This window comes from Mobula birostris, chromosome 12 (assembly GCF_030028105.1).
Source record: "Mobula birostris isolate sMobBir1 chromosome 12, sMobBir1.hap1, whole genome shotgun sequence".
Taxonomy (NCBI): Eukaryota; Metazoa; Chordata; class Chondrichthyes; order Myliobatiformes; family Myliobatidae; genus Mobula; species Mobula birostris.
The window spans coordinates 62,240,393-62,257,330 of NC_092381.1; the positions used below are offsets into that span (position 1 = coordinate 62,240,393).

Consider the following 16,938-nt stretch of genomic DNA (forward strand, 5'->3'; position numbering starts at 1 on the left):
CAATGCATCTCCTAAAAGCTGTGAATACCGGAATACCAGTCCAGATGTTGCTGGTGTGAAGGTGTGAAGTTTGCATGCAGTTTCAAAGACAGCATTATCTATACTTTGTAAATATGGATTGTCCTTCATGTTAAGCATGTAAAATAACAAATAAATGTATTGTGGAAACAACAGGAATTCTGCAGATGCTGGAAATTCAAGCAACACACACAAAAGTTGCTGGTGAACGCAGCAGGCCAGGCAGCATCTCTAGGAAGAGGTGCAGTCGATGTTTCAGGCCGAGACTCTTCGTCAGGACTAACTGAAGGAAGAGTGAGTAAGGGATTTGAAAGTTGGAGGGGGAGGGGGAGATCCAAAATGATAGGAGAAGACAGGAGGGGGAGGGATGGAGCCAAGAGCTGGACAGGTGATAGGCAAAAGGGATACGAGAGGATCATGGGACAGGAGGTCCGGGAAGAAAGACGGGGGGGGGGGGAACCCAGAGGATGGGCAAGGGGTATATTCAGAGGGACAGAGGGAGTAAAAGGAGAGTAAGAGAAAGAATGTGTGTATAAAAATAAGTAACAGATGGGGTACGAGGGGGAGGTGGGCATTAGCGGAAGTTAGAGAAGTCGATGTTCATGCCAATGTATTGTGGATTCAGTTTGGAACAATGGATTCCTAAAAGCCCGGTCCAGATGCTGCTGGCGCTGGTGGGATGGATGTAATCGGGAAGTGTGAAGTTTGTATGTAGCTTCAAAAGAAAGCATTGTCTATACTTCGTAAATATGGAATTGTCCTTTGTGTGTGTAGCAAATAAATATCAAGCCCCACGTTGGGCAGCAGATCTTTCCATCGGAAGGGTCTCCGTATGCCTGCTGTACCAATAAAGAAGTTGCTTTGTATCTACCAGTAACTCTCTCTCCAGTGATTTCATTCAAGCAACAACAATTGGTACATGTCATTGGATCCCTTGAGAACATGTAATGGAAAGTTGAGGATGGAAGAAATGATCCCCCAAAGCATTGGAGAATTCTTTGATGTCTCCACAAAGTACTTGTAATACAATAGCAGCAATATCAAGTCAATGCCAGCATTCTCTTCCAGGCCAGCACCTCCTACTTCAAGGCTTTAGTCATGCAAGCCAAGTGTCAATAGGTAAGCAACATCATCATCATCATCATCATCATGTATGACACTAGGTTGTTTAAATAAGCATTATACTCCAAGCTCCATTAAGATAAGAGACTTCCACGAGGGACATTCTTAAAGTCACCTAAAAAAAACTAACATTCTCATGGATTAGTGATAGTATCTTAAGAGTGACAATACAAAATGGAGGCAATCTCAGAATGGCACTACTGAGGATATGTGCAAACAATGGAAGGACTGCACATCTCACCGAACACAATCAATTTCTCACAAGCACCAAATGCTACACATGTGGATTCTGGATACTTCAGAACCTCCAGAGCTGCAGTGGAAGCAAGATATTTTTAGCTTCAAGGGGTGACAAAGAAGAAATGACTAATAGATCATGACTTTATTTACTGTTCTGGTAATTTCCAGATGACTTCCAGATGAGTCATATTACTACAAGAACTTTGGTCACTCTGTAAGTGCAATTTCTTTCCAACTAATATGTTTTCTTCTGACATGCAAAGTGATGTTACCTTTCAACAGAAGAATTTCTCTAACTATTTAGCTGAGGAAATCAGCACAACTGAATCCATTCTTGTGCTTGCCCAGCTTGTACACATCCCAGCAGGGATTAATAAGCAATGATCAGGAGCTGAAACATGTGATGCTGTCTCACTGAGATCAGCCAATAGCACACTTTAGGATTTTCCAACTGGTTGGCCCCTTTATTGACAGAATTAATGGGAAAGGTTTGAACTCATTTAAACTTCATAAGAAAATAAAGTAGCATCTTGGACTGTATTCCTTTTGATATTTTATGAAATAATTCAATATTCTTTTATAAAAGAAGAATCTATTTTTTATTATACCAGGACAATGTAAATATTTAACTTTTTTTTGTGCAGGGATTATCAAATGGGAATCAATGTTAAATTAGAACTGCATTTGTGACTTCAGTATACTAAGTAATTGAAGATCTTAATTTTTATCTAACTTATTCCTGTCAGTGTTAATTCAGAACACCAGAAAAGAGAAAAATAGCATGGTTTTAATTATATTATTATTCCTAACAGTGATTATTTATTCTATGCAACATGAAACACTTCAGAAATCTTACAGTATTATTTTTCTGCTACAAGCTTTGACTCAATTTTTAACATTGTACTTTCTTTAATCCAATTTTCAGGTGTCACTTGGGGTAGACTTGCTCTCCACCCTTCAGCAATGGAGTTCCACAAGACAATTTCAGTGATGTATCAGAAGTACACTAAGATGACTTGAAGTTTATCATCCCACTAAGATCAGAAATCAGGACCTGGTCAGGTGCTAAGGGATTGTGCAGCCCAGCTAACGGAGGTTTTAACAGAGGTCCTGACGAAGGGTCTTGGCCTGAAACGTCGACTGCACCCCTTCCTAGAGATGCTGCCTGGCCTGCTGCGTTCACCAGCAACTTTGATGGAGGTTTTAATAGATGCTGCCTCGCTAACAGAAGTCTTAGTGGACATCTTTAAGATCTCTAGCAATAGCTGACTGTCCCTGTAAGGCTTCAAGGCAACTGTCTTCATTCCAGTGCTCAAGAGTATGATGGTAACTGGCTAAATGATTACCACCCAGTGGCACTGACCTTAATTATCAGGAAGTGCTTTGAGTGGCTGGTAATGGTTCATATAAAATCCCACCTTTCAGCTACATTGGACCCTTTCTAGTTCACCTACTGCTCAAACCAGTCCATTGATGATGCCATAGCCTCGTCCCTCCCCACCGTCCTGTCCCATCTAGAAAATGATGCCTCATATGCCAGGAATTTAACATGATCACGCCTCAGAGGCTAGTGGGTAAACTGTCATCATTAGGACTCAACACACCTCTATATAACTGGATCTTGTATTTTTTTACAGACAAGACCCAATCAGCCCAAGTTGGCAGCAATATTTCAAGCTCCATCACGATGAGCACTGCTGACCCCAGGGCTGTGTGCTCAGCCCACTGTTGTTCAGACTGCTGATTCATGACTGCACTGTCAAAACCAGCTCATACCGCATCATCAAGTTCGCTGATGATACAACAACGAGTGTCTCGTCCGGCTGTATCATTGAGTGATACTGACTATACCGAGGATAGCAAAAACTGCCAAGATAATCGCCGGGGTCTCCCTCCACCTTATTTACTGGGAGTGTGTTTTTGAAGGACCTAAAGCATTGTTGAGGATCCCTACCATCCATCCCACAATCTCTTTGGCCCACTACTATCAGGAGTGGTGTACAGTAGCATCAGGACTAGAACTGCCAGGCTGGTTAACAGCTTCTTTGGCAGGCTGTGAGACCAATGAATATCCTACCACCACTGAGGTCTCATCACCAGGACAGTGAGCTGTTTACTGTTACCTCTACTGTGCACTTCACCTGCACTTTGAGGTATATTTTATCAAGTAATTTGTTATAATATTATGTTTAATGTCCCACATGCGATATATGTATTGTGGGTATACTGTGGTCTGCAGGAATGTTGTTTCATTTGGTTGTATATAGGTGCAATCAGATAGCAATAAACTTGAACTTGAAATAACAGCCCATGCAAACCCAGCAAACAGACATCAAGAATTTAGTGGTCCAGGAGAACATGGACAAAATTCCATATAGCAGGTAGGTAGGTAGGTGTGGGTGGGTAGGTAGGTAGGTAGGTGTGGGTGGGTGGGTGGGTGGGTGTGTGTGTGTGTGTATGTGTGAGAGAGAGAGAGAGAGAGAGAGAGAGAGAGAGAGCAAGCAAGAGAGAGAGACACACACACAGACAGACAGACAGATAGACAAAGAGACAGATTGTGCATGTGTAGGGAAAATAAAAACAAGTATAAAGGAGAAAGAGAGATGAATGATCAAGATTGGGAGAATTATGTTAACACTGTTGTAGATGAAAATACACAAATTCCTAAAGCAATTACCCTGCAGTAAGAACCTCAGAACTGAAGGCTTGGGAGAAAAATAACAGAAAAACATGGGGGTAAAAATAATGATGTTTGAGCTTAAAGCATCAAAATCTGAAATTAATAGTTAAAATTGTTTACTACAGAATGGAACTTCCTTTACAATTTCAACCCCAACTGCTACCCAATTAGCCTTAAAATGAAATCTTGAACAATAGAAGAAAGAGAAAATGTTAATCTGCTCAGATTCATTAGAGCAGAAAACTGCAGACAGAAAAAAAGGCAGTGTAATTCTAGAATAGCTGAAAATCTGAAACAGACTTCCCGGATCTTTGTTTAGTCTTTTCATTTAAATTATTAATTGACAACTTCTGCTGATGCAGGAAGCATAATTTTTGTTTGCTCTGTACCACACAATCATTTTCAGAAATGATAAATGAAAGAAGTTTAGTTCTATGCTTACCTTCCCAAAGAGAATCTTTCAATCCTTGCACTGTGGCCACCCATTCCAGTAGATCTTCTTTAACTGGGTATGCAGAAATGCCCTAAAGTTGTATAAAATTTTATTTTATTAATAAAGTGCTTGTGTGCTTACAAAGACATATTCAGTTATTTGGATTCCTCAATGTACAACCACCCTCAAATTTCTTTCCATTGCCCATTTCCGCTATGCACTTAACATCTGATAAACTCAAGTGGTTGGTAACTGAGGATATTTTGGTTCAGTTATGAGGCCTTCAAAGATAAAATCACCCACCAGCATTTATTAATCTACCTTGTTTCAGAAGAACAATCAATAAGATATGGTATTGGTGGACGGCTGTCAACCATACAATGTATCTCAGCTGAGATCACTTCCCTCAGCAACATAAAGGTTAAAAAATAATTGTCCTTGTACCTAGGTGGAGGGGAAGATGGAGCATTTATGCTTAGGAACCCAATGACAACCTTAGGTCTATAATAAAGCAGCAGTTGAATGAGGTTAATCTTAAGGTCTAATATCAGGAGTGAAGCGCTCAACCTTTTCCCAAGGTACTGTTAGAAGTTTGAAAGCCACTATATTTCAGCAACTGCCCCACCTGCTCACACATGGCAGCAAGCAAAGTGAAAAGTATTATTTACAGGCAAGAATCTCATAAATAAAACCTCACAGATGGAACTTTTACTGAGGTGGTCACACCCTGAGTGCAGGTTTCAGACAGTAGATGAGTGACTACCAAGAGTGAGAGCGTGACATTGTTACATGACAGGAGCCATTTAATAAGAATAAGTCTTATCGGGTGTGAGTCATTATTGTGTACAGTTCTGGTCACCGAATTATAGGAAAGATGTCAATAAAATTGAGAGAGTAAAGAGGAGATTTACTAGAATGTTGCCTGGGTTTCATATCCTAAGCTACAGAGAAAGGCTGAACAAGTTGGGTGTTTATTCTTTGGAGCGTAGAAGGTTGAGGGGGGACTTGATAGAGGTACTTAAAATTATGAGGGGGATAGATAGGGTTGACGTGGATAGGCTTTTTCCATTGAGAGTGGGGGAGATTCAAACAAGGGGACATGAGTTAAGAGTTAAACGGCAAAAGTTTAGGGGTAACATGAGGGAGAACTTCTTTACTCAGAGAGTGGTAGTTGTTTGGATCGAGCTTCCAGCAGAAGTGGTTGAGGCAGGTTCGATGTTGTCATTTAAAGTTAAATTGGATAGCTATATGGACAGGAAAGGAATGGAGGGTTATAGGCTGAGTGCAGGTCGGTCGGACTAGGTGAGAGTAAGAGTTCGGCACGGACTAGAAGGGCCTGTTTCTGTGCTGTAATTGTTATATGGTTATATGGTTTTTGAATTAGCAAGTCAGAGAGTGAGATCATTGCAGGGTGGGAACCATTTAGAAACATAGAAAACATACAGCACAATATAGGCCCTTCAGCCCACAAAGCTATGCTGAACATGCCCCTAACTTAGAACTACTTAGGTTTTACCCATAGCCCTCTATTTTTCTAAACTCCATGTAGCCATCCAGGAGTCTCTTAAGAGACCCTATCGTTTCTGCCTCTACCACCGCCACCAGCAGCCCATTCCACGCACTCACCACTCTCTGTGTAAAAAAACTTACCCCTGACATCTCCTCTGTGCCTACTTCCAAGCTCCTTAAAACTATGCCCTCTCATGCTAGCCATTTCAGCCCTGGAGAAAAACCTCTGACTACCCACATGATCAAAGCCTCTCATTATCTTGTACACCTCTATTAGGTCACCTCTCATCTCCGTCGCTCCTAGGAGAAAAGACCGAGTTCACTCAACTATTCTCATAAGGCATGCTCCCCAATCCAGGCAACATCCTTGTAAATCTCCTCTGCATCCTTTCTATGGTTTCCACATCCTTCCTGTAGTGAGGTGACCAGAATTGACCACAGTACTCCAAGTGGGGTCTGACTAGGGTCCAATATAGCTGCAACATTACCTCTCAGCTCTTAAATTCAATCCCACGGTTGATGAAGGCCAATGCACCGTATGCCTTCTTAACCAGAGTCAATCTGCATAGCAGCTTTGAGTGTCCTTTGGACTTGGACCCCAAGATCCCTCTGATCCTCCACACTGCCAAGAGTCTTACCATTAATGCTATATTCTGCCATCATATCTGACCTACTAAAATGAACCACCTCACACTTATCTGGGTTGAACTCCATCTGCCACTTCTCAGCCCAGTTTTGCATCCTATCAATGTCCCTTTGTCCCGATGTTCTGAAACATCTAAAGCCCAGCACTTGAAATAACCATTCCTGCCCATGAGCCATCTAAGTCTCTGTAATGGCCACACCATCATAGGTCCAAGTACTGATCCACTTTCTAAGCTCATTCGCTTTTTTCATAATACTCCTTGGATTGAAATAGACACATCTCAAACCACCGGTCTGAGCACGTCCCTTCTCTATCACCTGCCTATCCTCCCTCTCACAATGTCTCCAAGCTTTCTCTATTTGTGAGCCAACCGCCTCTTCAGTTTGGTTCCCACCCCCCAGCAATTCTAGTTTAAACTCTCCCCAATAGCCTTTGCAAACCTCCCTGCCAGGATATCAGTCCCCCTGGGATTCAAGTGCAACTTGTCCTTTTCGTGCAGATCACACCTGCCCCAAAAGAGGTCCCAATGATCCAGAAATCTGAATCCTTGCCCTCTGCTCCAATCCCTCAGCCATGCATTTATCCTCTACCTCATTCTATTCCTATACTCACTGTCACGTGGCACAGGCAGTAATCCCAAGATTACTACCTTTGAGGTCCTGCTTCTTAACTTCTTTCCTAACTCCCTGTAGTCTGTTTTCAGGACCTCCTCCCTTTTCCTTCTTATGTCATTGGTACCCATATGTACCACGACCTCTGGCTGTTCTCCTTCCCACTTCAAGATATCGTGGACGCGATCAGAAACATCCCGGATCCCGGCACCTGGGAGGCAAACTACCATCCGCGTTTCTTTCCTGTGTTCACAGAATCACCTATCTGACACCCTAACTATGGTGTCCCCCATCACTGCTGCCATCCTCTTCCTTTCCCTACCTTTCTGAGCCACAGGGCCAGACTCTGCCAGAGGCATGACCACTGTTGCTTCCCCCAGGTTGGCTGTCCCCCCCCAACAGTACTCAAGTAGGAATACTTATTATTAAGGGGGACAGCCACTAGGGTACTCTCTAGTATTTGAAAAGAACAAGTCTCGTTGGGAGTGAGTTTTACTTGAGCCAATAAAATGGAGGGAGGAGTAAGCAGAGCAGCCATTGTTGGAGTGGGCCACTATCAGAGTGATCAAGCTTCAGCTTAACAGGATTTGTTGAGAACAGGTAGGAGCTAAGGGTGCTGATTCATTTGTTACCATTTGATTTCATTGTGGAGCTTGGGCTTGAGAAGTTGGAGTCAAAAGTATAACAAATTTGATGAGAAGAGGCTGAGTAAGTGACCTAAGTGAGTGCTAAATGCAGAGATTTCATAGAGAAGACACAGGTAAGAACATTTAAGCTTTTTTCCCTTAATCCTTAGTTTAGTGTAGGCAGGATGGTTCAGGTGGTGGTGATGCTCCTCCTGTGAGATGTGGAATTACAGGGTACCTAACAGTCTCCCTGATGACTACATCAGCAGGAAATGCTCCTGACTGACAAAGTCATGGAAGGGGAGTGAGAGCTGGATGTACTCAGGATCATCCAGAACTTGAAAACCTCACAGATGAAACTTTCGCTGGGTGGTAATACCCAGAGTGCAGATTTCATATGGTAGATGGGTAGCCACCTGAAGTGAAGGGAGAGACCAGTCACTTCAGGGTTCCCCTGTGACCATTCCCCTTAACACCATGTGTACACCTTTGGATACTGCTGGAGTATGGCCTATCAGGTCACAGCAGCAGCAGAAGCCAGGCCAATTGCACTGTAGCCAGCTCTGAAGCTCAGCAGGGAAAGGTAAAGTCAGGCAGAGTGATAGTGATAGGAGACTTGATAGTTAGGGGAATAGACAGAAGATTCTGTGGCCAAAAAATGTTGTGTTGCTTCCCACGTGCTAGAGACCAGGAAGTCTTGGAGTGCCTGCAGAATATTCTCAAGAGGAAGGGGGAAGAGCCAGAGCCTAAGCGTGTGGACGTCAGCCAGGTAGAACAGTGAGAAGAGTTTAAAAGGAGACAGCTTTATAGAGCAGGTGTCAGAGGAATGGGTGAAGGAGTAGAGGGAGACAGTAGAAAGGCTTTGGCTCAACGGGGTTTAGGCATTAATGGGTCGAGGCGAGGTAGGTTGCCTGTGGAGAATACAGACAGAAAGAATGTGTGTGAGGCCAGTATTCTGTGCTTGATGTCAGATGAGGGAAGTCCTGGAGACTCAAAGCCTCCTGGACGACCACATCTGTGCCAGGTGAGTCAAGCTGCAGCTCCTTAGGGATGCATTAGGGAACTGGAGGTGCAGCTCAATGACCCACGTCTGGTTAGGGAGAGTGAGGAGGTGATAGAGAGGAGCTATAGGCAGGTAGTTACACCGGGGCTTCGTGAGACAGATAAGTGGGTAACAGTCAGGAGAGGGAAGGGAAAGAGTCAGATGCTAGAGAGTACCCCTGTGGCTGTACCCTTTGACACCTGTTTAAGTAATGTTAGGGGGCGGGGGGAGCAACAGTGGCTGCACCTCTGGCACAGAGTCTGACCCTGTGGCTCAGAAGGGTAGGGAAAGGAAGAGGATGGCAGCAGTGATAGGGGACTCTATAGTTAGGGGGTCAGATAGGTGATTCTGCAGATGCAGGAAAGAAACACAGAGGCAGTTTGCCTCCCAGGTGCCAGGGTCTGTGATGTTTCTGATCGCGTCCACGATATCCTGAAGTGGGAAGAATTACAGCCAGAGGTCGTGGTACATATTGGTACCAACGACATAGGTAGGAAAAGGATGGAGAGCAGACTACAGGGTGTTAGGAATTAAGTTGAGAAGCAGGACCTCAAAGGTAGTAATCTCAGGACCACTGCCTCTGCCATGTGACAGTGAGAATAGGAATAGAATGAGGTGGAGGATAAATACGTTGCTGAGGGATTGGAGCAGAGGGCAGTGATTAAGGTTTCTGGATCATTGGGACCTCTTTTGGGGCAGGTCTGATCTGTACGAAAAGGACAGGTTGCACTTGAATCCCGGGGTAACGATATCCTGGCGGGTAGGTTTGCAAAGGCTATTGGGGAGAGTTTAAACTAGAACTGCTGGGAATCAAACTGAAGAGACAGAGGAGGAGGCGGATGGCTCACAAATAGAGAAAGCTTGGAGACATTGCGAGAGGGAGGATAGGCAGGTGATAGAGAAGGGACGTGCTCAGACCGATGGTTTGAGATGTGTTTATTTCAATGCAAGGAGTATTATAAACAAAGCGGATGAGCTTAGAGCGTGGATCAGTACTTGGAGCTATGATAGTGTGGCCATTACAGAGACTTGGATGGCTCAGGGGCAGGAATGGTTACTTCGACTGCCAAGCTTTAGATGTTTCAGAAAGGACAGGGAAGGAGGCAAAGGAGGTGGGGGCATGGCACTGTTGATCAGAGATAAACACTGCAGAAAAGGAGGAAGTCATGGAGGGATTGTTTGCTGAGTCTCTGTGGGTGGAAGTTAGGAACAGGAAGGGGTCAATAACTCTACTGGGTGTTTTTTATAGACCACCCAATAGTAACAGGGATATCGAGGAGCAGATAGGGAGACAGATTCTGGAAAGGTGTAATAACAACAGGGTCGTTGTGGTGGGAGATTTAATTTTGCAAATATTGAATGTCATCTCCCTAGAACGAGGGGTTTAGTTGGGGTGTGTTAGGTATGTTCAGGAAGGCTTCTTGACACAATATGTAGAGAAGCCTACAAGAGGAGAGGCTGTACTTGATCTGGTATTGGGAAATGAACCTGGTCAGGTGTCAGATCTCTCAGTGGGAGAGCATTTTGGAGATATTGATCACAATTCTATCTCCTTTACCATAGCATTGGAGAGGGATAGGAACAGACAAGTTAGGAAAGCATTCAGTTGGAGTAAGGGGAAATATGAGGTTATCAGGCATGAACTTGGAAGCATAAATTGGAAACAAATATCCTCAGGGAAACATACAGAAGAAATGTGGCAAATGATCAGGGGATATTTGTGTGGAGTTCTACATAGGTACGTTCCAATGAGACAGGAAAAGGATGGTAAGGTACAGGAACTGTGGTATACAAAGGCTGTTGTAAATCCAGTCAAGAAGAAAAGAAGCGCTTACGAAAGGTTCAAAAAATTAGGTAATGATAGAGATCTAGAAGATTATAAGGCTAGCAGCAAGGAGCTTAAGAATGAAATTAGGAGAGCCAGAAGTGGCCCTGAAAAGGCCTTGGCGGACAGGATTAAGAAAAACCCCGACATTTTGCAAGTATGTGAACAGCAAGAGGATAAGATGTAAGAGAATAGGACCAATGAAGTGTGACAGTGGAAAAGTGTGTATGGAACTGGAGGAGATAGCAGAGGTACTTAATGAATACTTTGCTTCAGTATTCACTATGGAAAAGGATCTTGGTGATTGTAGGAATGACTTACAGTGGACTGAAAAGCTTGAGCACGTAAATATTAAGGAAGAGGATGTGCTGGAGGTTTTGGAAAGCATCAAATTGGATAAGTCGCCGGGACTGGACAAGATGTACCCCAGGCTACTGTGGGAGGCGAGGGAGGACATTGCTGAGCTTCTGGTGATGATTTTTGCATCATCAATGCAGATGGGAGAGGTTCCAGAGGATTGGAGGGTTACGGATGTTGTTCCCTTATTTAAAAAAGGGAGTAGAGATAGCCCAGGAAATGATAGACTAGTGAGTCTTACTTCAGTGGTTGGTAAGTTGATGGAGGTGATCCTGAGAGGCAGCATTTATGAATATTTGGAGAGGCATAATATGATTAGGAATAGTCAGCATGGCTTTGTCAAAGGGAGGTCATGCCTTATGAGACTGATTGAATTTTCTGAGAATGTGACTGAACACATTGATGAAGGTAGAGCAGTAGATGTAGTGTATATGGATTTCAGCAAGGCATTTGATAAGGTACCCCATGCAAGGCTTATTGAGAATGTAAGGAAGCATGGGATCCAAGGGTACATTGCTTTGTGGATCCAGAACTGACTTGCCCACAGAAGGCAAAGAGTGGTTGTAGATGGGTCATATTCTGCTGGAGGTCGGTGACCAGTGGTGTGCCTCAGGGATCTATTCTGGGACCCATTCTCTTCGTGATTTTTATAAATGATCTGGATGAGGAAGTGGAGGGATGGGTTAGTAAATTTGCTGATGACACAAAGGTTGGGGGTGTTCTGGATAATGTGGAGGGCTGTCAGAGGTTACAGCGGGACATTGATAGGATGCAAAACTGGGCTCAGAAGTGGCAGATGGAGTTCAACCCAGATAAGTGTGAGGTGGTTCATTTTGGTAGGTTTAATATGATGGCAGAATACAGTATTAATGGTAAGACTCTTGGCAGTGTGGAGGATCAGAGGGGTCTGAGTCCATAGGGCACTCAAAGCTGCTGTGCAGGTTGACTGTGGTTAAGAAGGCATTCGGTGCATTGGCCTTCATCAATCGTGGGATTGAGTTTAAGTGTGGAGAGGTAATGTTGCAGCTATATAGGACCCTGGTCAGACCCCACTTGGAGTATAGTGCTCAGTTCTGGTCACCTCACTACAGCAATGATGTGGAAACTGTAGGAAGGGTGCAGAGAAGGTTTACAAGGATGTTGCCTGGATTGAGGAGCAATGCCTTATGAGAATCCATTGAGTGAACTTGGCCTTTTCTCCTTGGAGCGACTGAGAATGAGAGGTGACCTGATGGAGGTGTAGAAGATGATGAGAGGCATTGATCGTGTGGATAGAAACATAGAAACCTTACAGCACAATACAAGCCCTTCGGTCCACAAAGTTGTGCCGAACATGTCCCTACCTCAGAAATTACTAGGCTTACCCATAACCTTCTATTTTCCTAAGCTCCATGTACCTATCCAAAAGTCTCTTAAAAGAAACTACCGTATCCGCCTCCACCACCGTTGCCAGCAACCCATTCCACGCACTCACCACTCTCTGCATAAAAAACTTACCCGTAACATCTCCTCTGTACCTACTCCCCAGCACTTTAAACCTGTGTCCTCTTGTGGCAACCATTTCAGCCCTGGGAAAAAAGCCTCTGGCTATCCACACGATCAATACCTCTCATCATCTTATACACAATTTTTCTTTTCTCGTTATTGTTTGAGATTAGGCCAATCAATGTAGTGTCATTGGCAAATTTAATTAGCAGATTGTCAGAGGCTTTTTCCTAGGGCTTAGATGCTAGTACGAGAGGGCACAGTTTTAATGTGCTTGGAAGTAGGTACAGAGGAGATGTCAGGGGTAAGTTTTTTTTACACAAACACTGGTGAGTGTGTGGAATGGGTTGCCGGCAACAGTGGTGGAGGCAGATAGAATAGGGTCTTTTAAGAGACTCCTGGATAGGTACATGGAGCTTAGAAAAATAGAGGGCTATGGGTAACTTTAGGTAATTTCTAAAGTAAGTACATGTTCAGCACAGCATTGTGGGCTAAAAGGCCTGTATTGTGCTGTAGGTTTTCTATGTTTCTATGAAACAGTAAGTAGATATTTTTTCATTAAATAAGTAGTGTAAGAAGAGACTGAGCTAGTGTTCATGGGTTTATTGACTATTCAAAACTCTGATGGTGCAGGAGAAGATGGGATTTCTGAATTGCTGAATGTGTATCTTCAGGCTCCTGTACATCCTCCTTGATGGTAGCAATGAGAAGTGGACATGTCCTGGGTGTTGGGGGTCTTTAATGATGGATTCCACCTCTTTGAGGTATCACCTTTTGACAATGTTCTGGATCCTGAGGTGGCTAGTATCCATGATGGTACCAGCTGAGTTTACAATTTTCTGCAGCTTTTTCCAAACCTGTTCAGTGCTCCCTCCATATCAGACAGAGGTGCAACGAGTTAAAATGTTCTCCACAATACATCTGTAAAAATTTGCAAGTGTCTTTGGTGATATACCAATTCACCTCAAACTCCTAATGAAATATAGCTGCTGTCATGCCTTCTTTGCATTAATATGTTGGGCCTAGGATAGATCTTCAGAGATGTTGATACCCAGGAACATTTAGATAGGTACATGAGTGTGAGGAAAATGGAGGGATATGTTCATTGTGTTGGCAGAAGAGGTTAGTTTAGCTAGTCATTTTATTAACAATGTAATTGGCTTGACACAACACTGTGGGCTGAAGGGCATGTTCCTGTGCTGTCATCATCATCAGGTGCCGTGCCCAGTTTGAGCTTTGACCACCATGGCCCTCACACTCCTGTTTCCGGTCAAGTGGATCAATTCATTGGTATTCATTTCCAGTTCTCTGGCTGCTGTCTCCATCATCATTTGTCTTTGTCTTCCTCTTGCTTTCTTCCCTTCAATCTTTCCCATAATTACTGTGCATTCTAACTCCTCTTTCCTAATCACATGTCCAATGAAGTTACATTGCCTTTTCATGATTTCATACATTATTTCTCTTTTTGTGTTTGCTCTGCTCATGACATCCTCGCTAGATATTCGTTTTGTCCATGATATTCATTGCATTCTTCTCAAAAACATGCTTCAATTCGTTTCCTCATGGTACTAGATATTGTCCAACATTCTGATCCATATAACACAACTAGATAAACGTAACATTTCAGTACTCTGAGGCGGGTTGTCATGCCTAGTTTAGTATTGGCCAGTACACTCTTCATTCTCGTAAAGGTGTCTTTTGCCATCCCTATTCTTCTTTTGCTGTCCATGTCACACCTGCCATCTGATGCCACCCAGCTTCTTAAGTAGCAAAAGTTCTGTACTTGTTTTATGTCTTCCCCATTTATTCTCAGCCTGCAGATAGGATTCTCCTTCTTTTTGCATATCACCATACATTGTCTTTTTGCAATTGATAGATAGACCCATTTTTGCACTTTCTTCAACAACTATATCAATTAAGTTTTGTAGTTCTTTCTCTGTACTTGCAATTAACACAGTGTCATCTGCATATCTGAAATTATTGATGTTTTCATCACCAACTTTGATTCCCAAGATGTCTCTTATTTCTTGTAATATTGTTTCACTGTACACATTAAATAAATCAGGGGAGAAAACACACCCTTGTCTAACGCCTCTTGATTTTCTTAAACTGACTCGCCTCTCCACCTATTCTTACAGTGGAGTTTGTTCCCAGTACAGGTTTCTGATCAGGCAGAGGTCTTTCGAATCTAGATCTAGAGTTTCCTGTAATATTTCAAACAACTTATTGTGCTTCACTTTATCAAATGATTTTGTGTAGTCAATAAAACAAACAAATCTTTTTGCACTTGAATAACTCGTTCTGATAGTATCCTTAATATCAATATTGCATTTCTTGTACCTTTGTCTTTCACAAAACCACATTGTTCTTTACCTATTTCAGCTTGTATCTTACTTTTAGCTCTTGTCATCAAAATTTTTATAAGCATCTTGGTGATATGACTCATTAAACTTATGGTCCTATGTAATTCACATTCTATTGCTCCAGGTTTCTTAGGAAGAGTGATAAATACTGATTTTTTTCATCTCTTCTGGTATTATTTCAGTCTCATAAATGTCATTAAATCAGTAAGTTTTTCAATTCCATAATCTTCAAGGGCGATAATTTGTTCTATTACTAATTCATCAGGACCTGCTGCCTTTCCTTTCTTCATCTTATTTATTGTATTACGAACTTCAAATTTTAAAATACTTGGACCTTCAATGTTTTTCTTAATTTCTAGTTTTTCACCTCGATCATCTTCAAACAATCCCTGAATATACTCAGTCCATCTGTTCACAATCTCATCTTTTTCCATGATAATGGTACCGCCCTTTGCTTTCAAACATCCACCTGAAGAACAGGGGAGCTTTTAACCAGTGATATTCTTGATTTGTTGATGTAACCTTTTTGGATCAGTAATAGGGATTCTTTCTATTTGCTCACATTCCTGGTTTAACCATTCTTTTTTGGCTTTTTGACATAAGCTTTTAACTCTTTTGTCTAAGAACTTACAAACCCCATTTCCAGAAAAGTTGGAATATTTTCCAAAATTCAATAAAAACAAAAATCTGTGATATGTTAATTCACGTGAACCTTTATTTAACTGACAAAAGTACAAAGTAAAGATTTTCAATAGTTTTACTGACCAACTTAATTGTATTTTGTAAATATACACATATTTAGAATTTGATGGCTGCAACACACTCAACAAAAGTTTGGACAGAGTTAAAATAAGATTGAAAAATGCACAGAATATTCAAGTAACACTGGTTTGTAAGACTCCACATTAAGCAGGCTAATTGATAGCAGGTGAGGTATCATGACTGGGTATAAAAGTAGCGTCCATCAAAGGCTCAGTCTTTGCAAGCAAGGATGGGTTGTGGCTCACCCCTTTGTGCCAAAATTCATGAGAGAATTGTTAGTCAGTTCAAAAGGAACATTTCTCAACGCAAGATTGCAGAGAATTTAGGTCTTTCAACATCTACAGTACATAATACTGTGAAAAGATTCAGAGAATTCAGAGACATCTCAGTGCGTAAAGGGCAAGGTCGGAAACCACTGTTGAATGCGCATGATCTTCAAGCCCTCAGGCAGCACTGCCTAAGAAACCGTCATGCTACTGTGACAATTATAGCCACCTGGGCTTGGGAGTACAGGTGTCCCCCGCTTTTCGAACGTTCACTTTACGAAACTTCACTGTTATGAAAGACCTACATTAGTAGCCTGCTTTCGCTTTCAGAAGGTGTTTTCACTGTTATGAAACAAAAATTCAGCACGCGATAAAAAACCAGCGCATGAAAAAATCAGCGCGCGATAAAAGGCAGCACACCCCGACCAGCCACTCTCCCCCGGATTTGGAACGGCATTGCTTTAACACGAGCCTGTGAGCAGCCGTTTGCAAGATGAGTTCTATGGTATCGGAAAAGCCTGAAAGAGCTCGTAAGGGTGTTACACTTACGGTAAAACTAGACATAATTAAGCGTTTCGATCATGGTGAACGAAGTAAGGACAATGTGAGTTTGGCTTGTGGAAGCTGACGAACATGATGTTGAAGAGGTTTTGGCATCCCATCACCAAGAACTGACAGATGAAGAGCTGATGCAATTGGAAGAAAAATGGATAACAATCGAAACCGAATGAGTAATGATAAAGTACGACTTTAATTTTGAAAGAGTACGTCAGTTTAGGAGATATTTGCAGGATAATTTGAGTCCTTATTAAAGAACTGTGTAATAGAAAAATGCGCGAGGCTTAGCAGTCAAGCAAGCCTTCCAGATCAGCCACAGCAGACGACGAACCTTGACCTTTCGATATCAAGGCGGGCAGAGATAGAAGAAGGTGAGCGGCCTGCTCTAATGGAAA

At 42.6% G+C, this 16,938-nt stretch overlaps 1 protein-coding gene across 7 annotated transcripts in view; it reads right to left on the minus strand.

Annotated features, from left to right (window-relative positions):
• The window catches only part of LOC140206347 (ubiquitin-conjugating enzyme E2 U-like), a 60,760-nt gene that overhangs the window by 31,127 nt on the left and 12,695 nt on the right, over window positions 1–16,938 (minus strand). For all 7 annotated transcript variants that reach the window (XM_072274701.1, XM_072274699.1, XM_072274700.1 and 4 more), the window contains one exon: window positions 4,503–4,584. In XM_072274701.1, coding sequence (XP_072130802.1) covers window positions 4,503–4,584 — 82 coding nt within the window. The remainder of the gene's footprint in view (window positions 1–4,502; window positions 4,585–16,938) is intronic.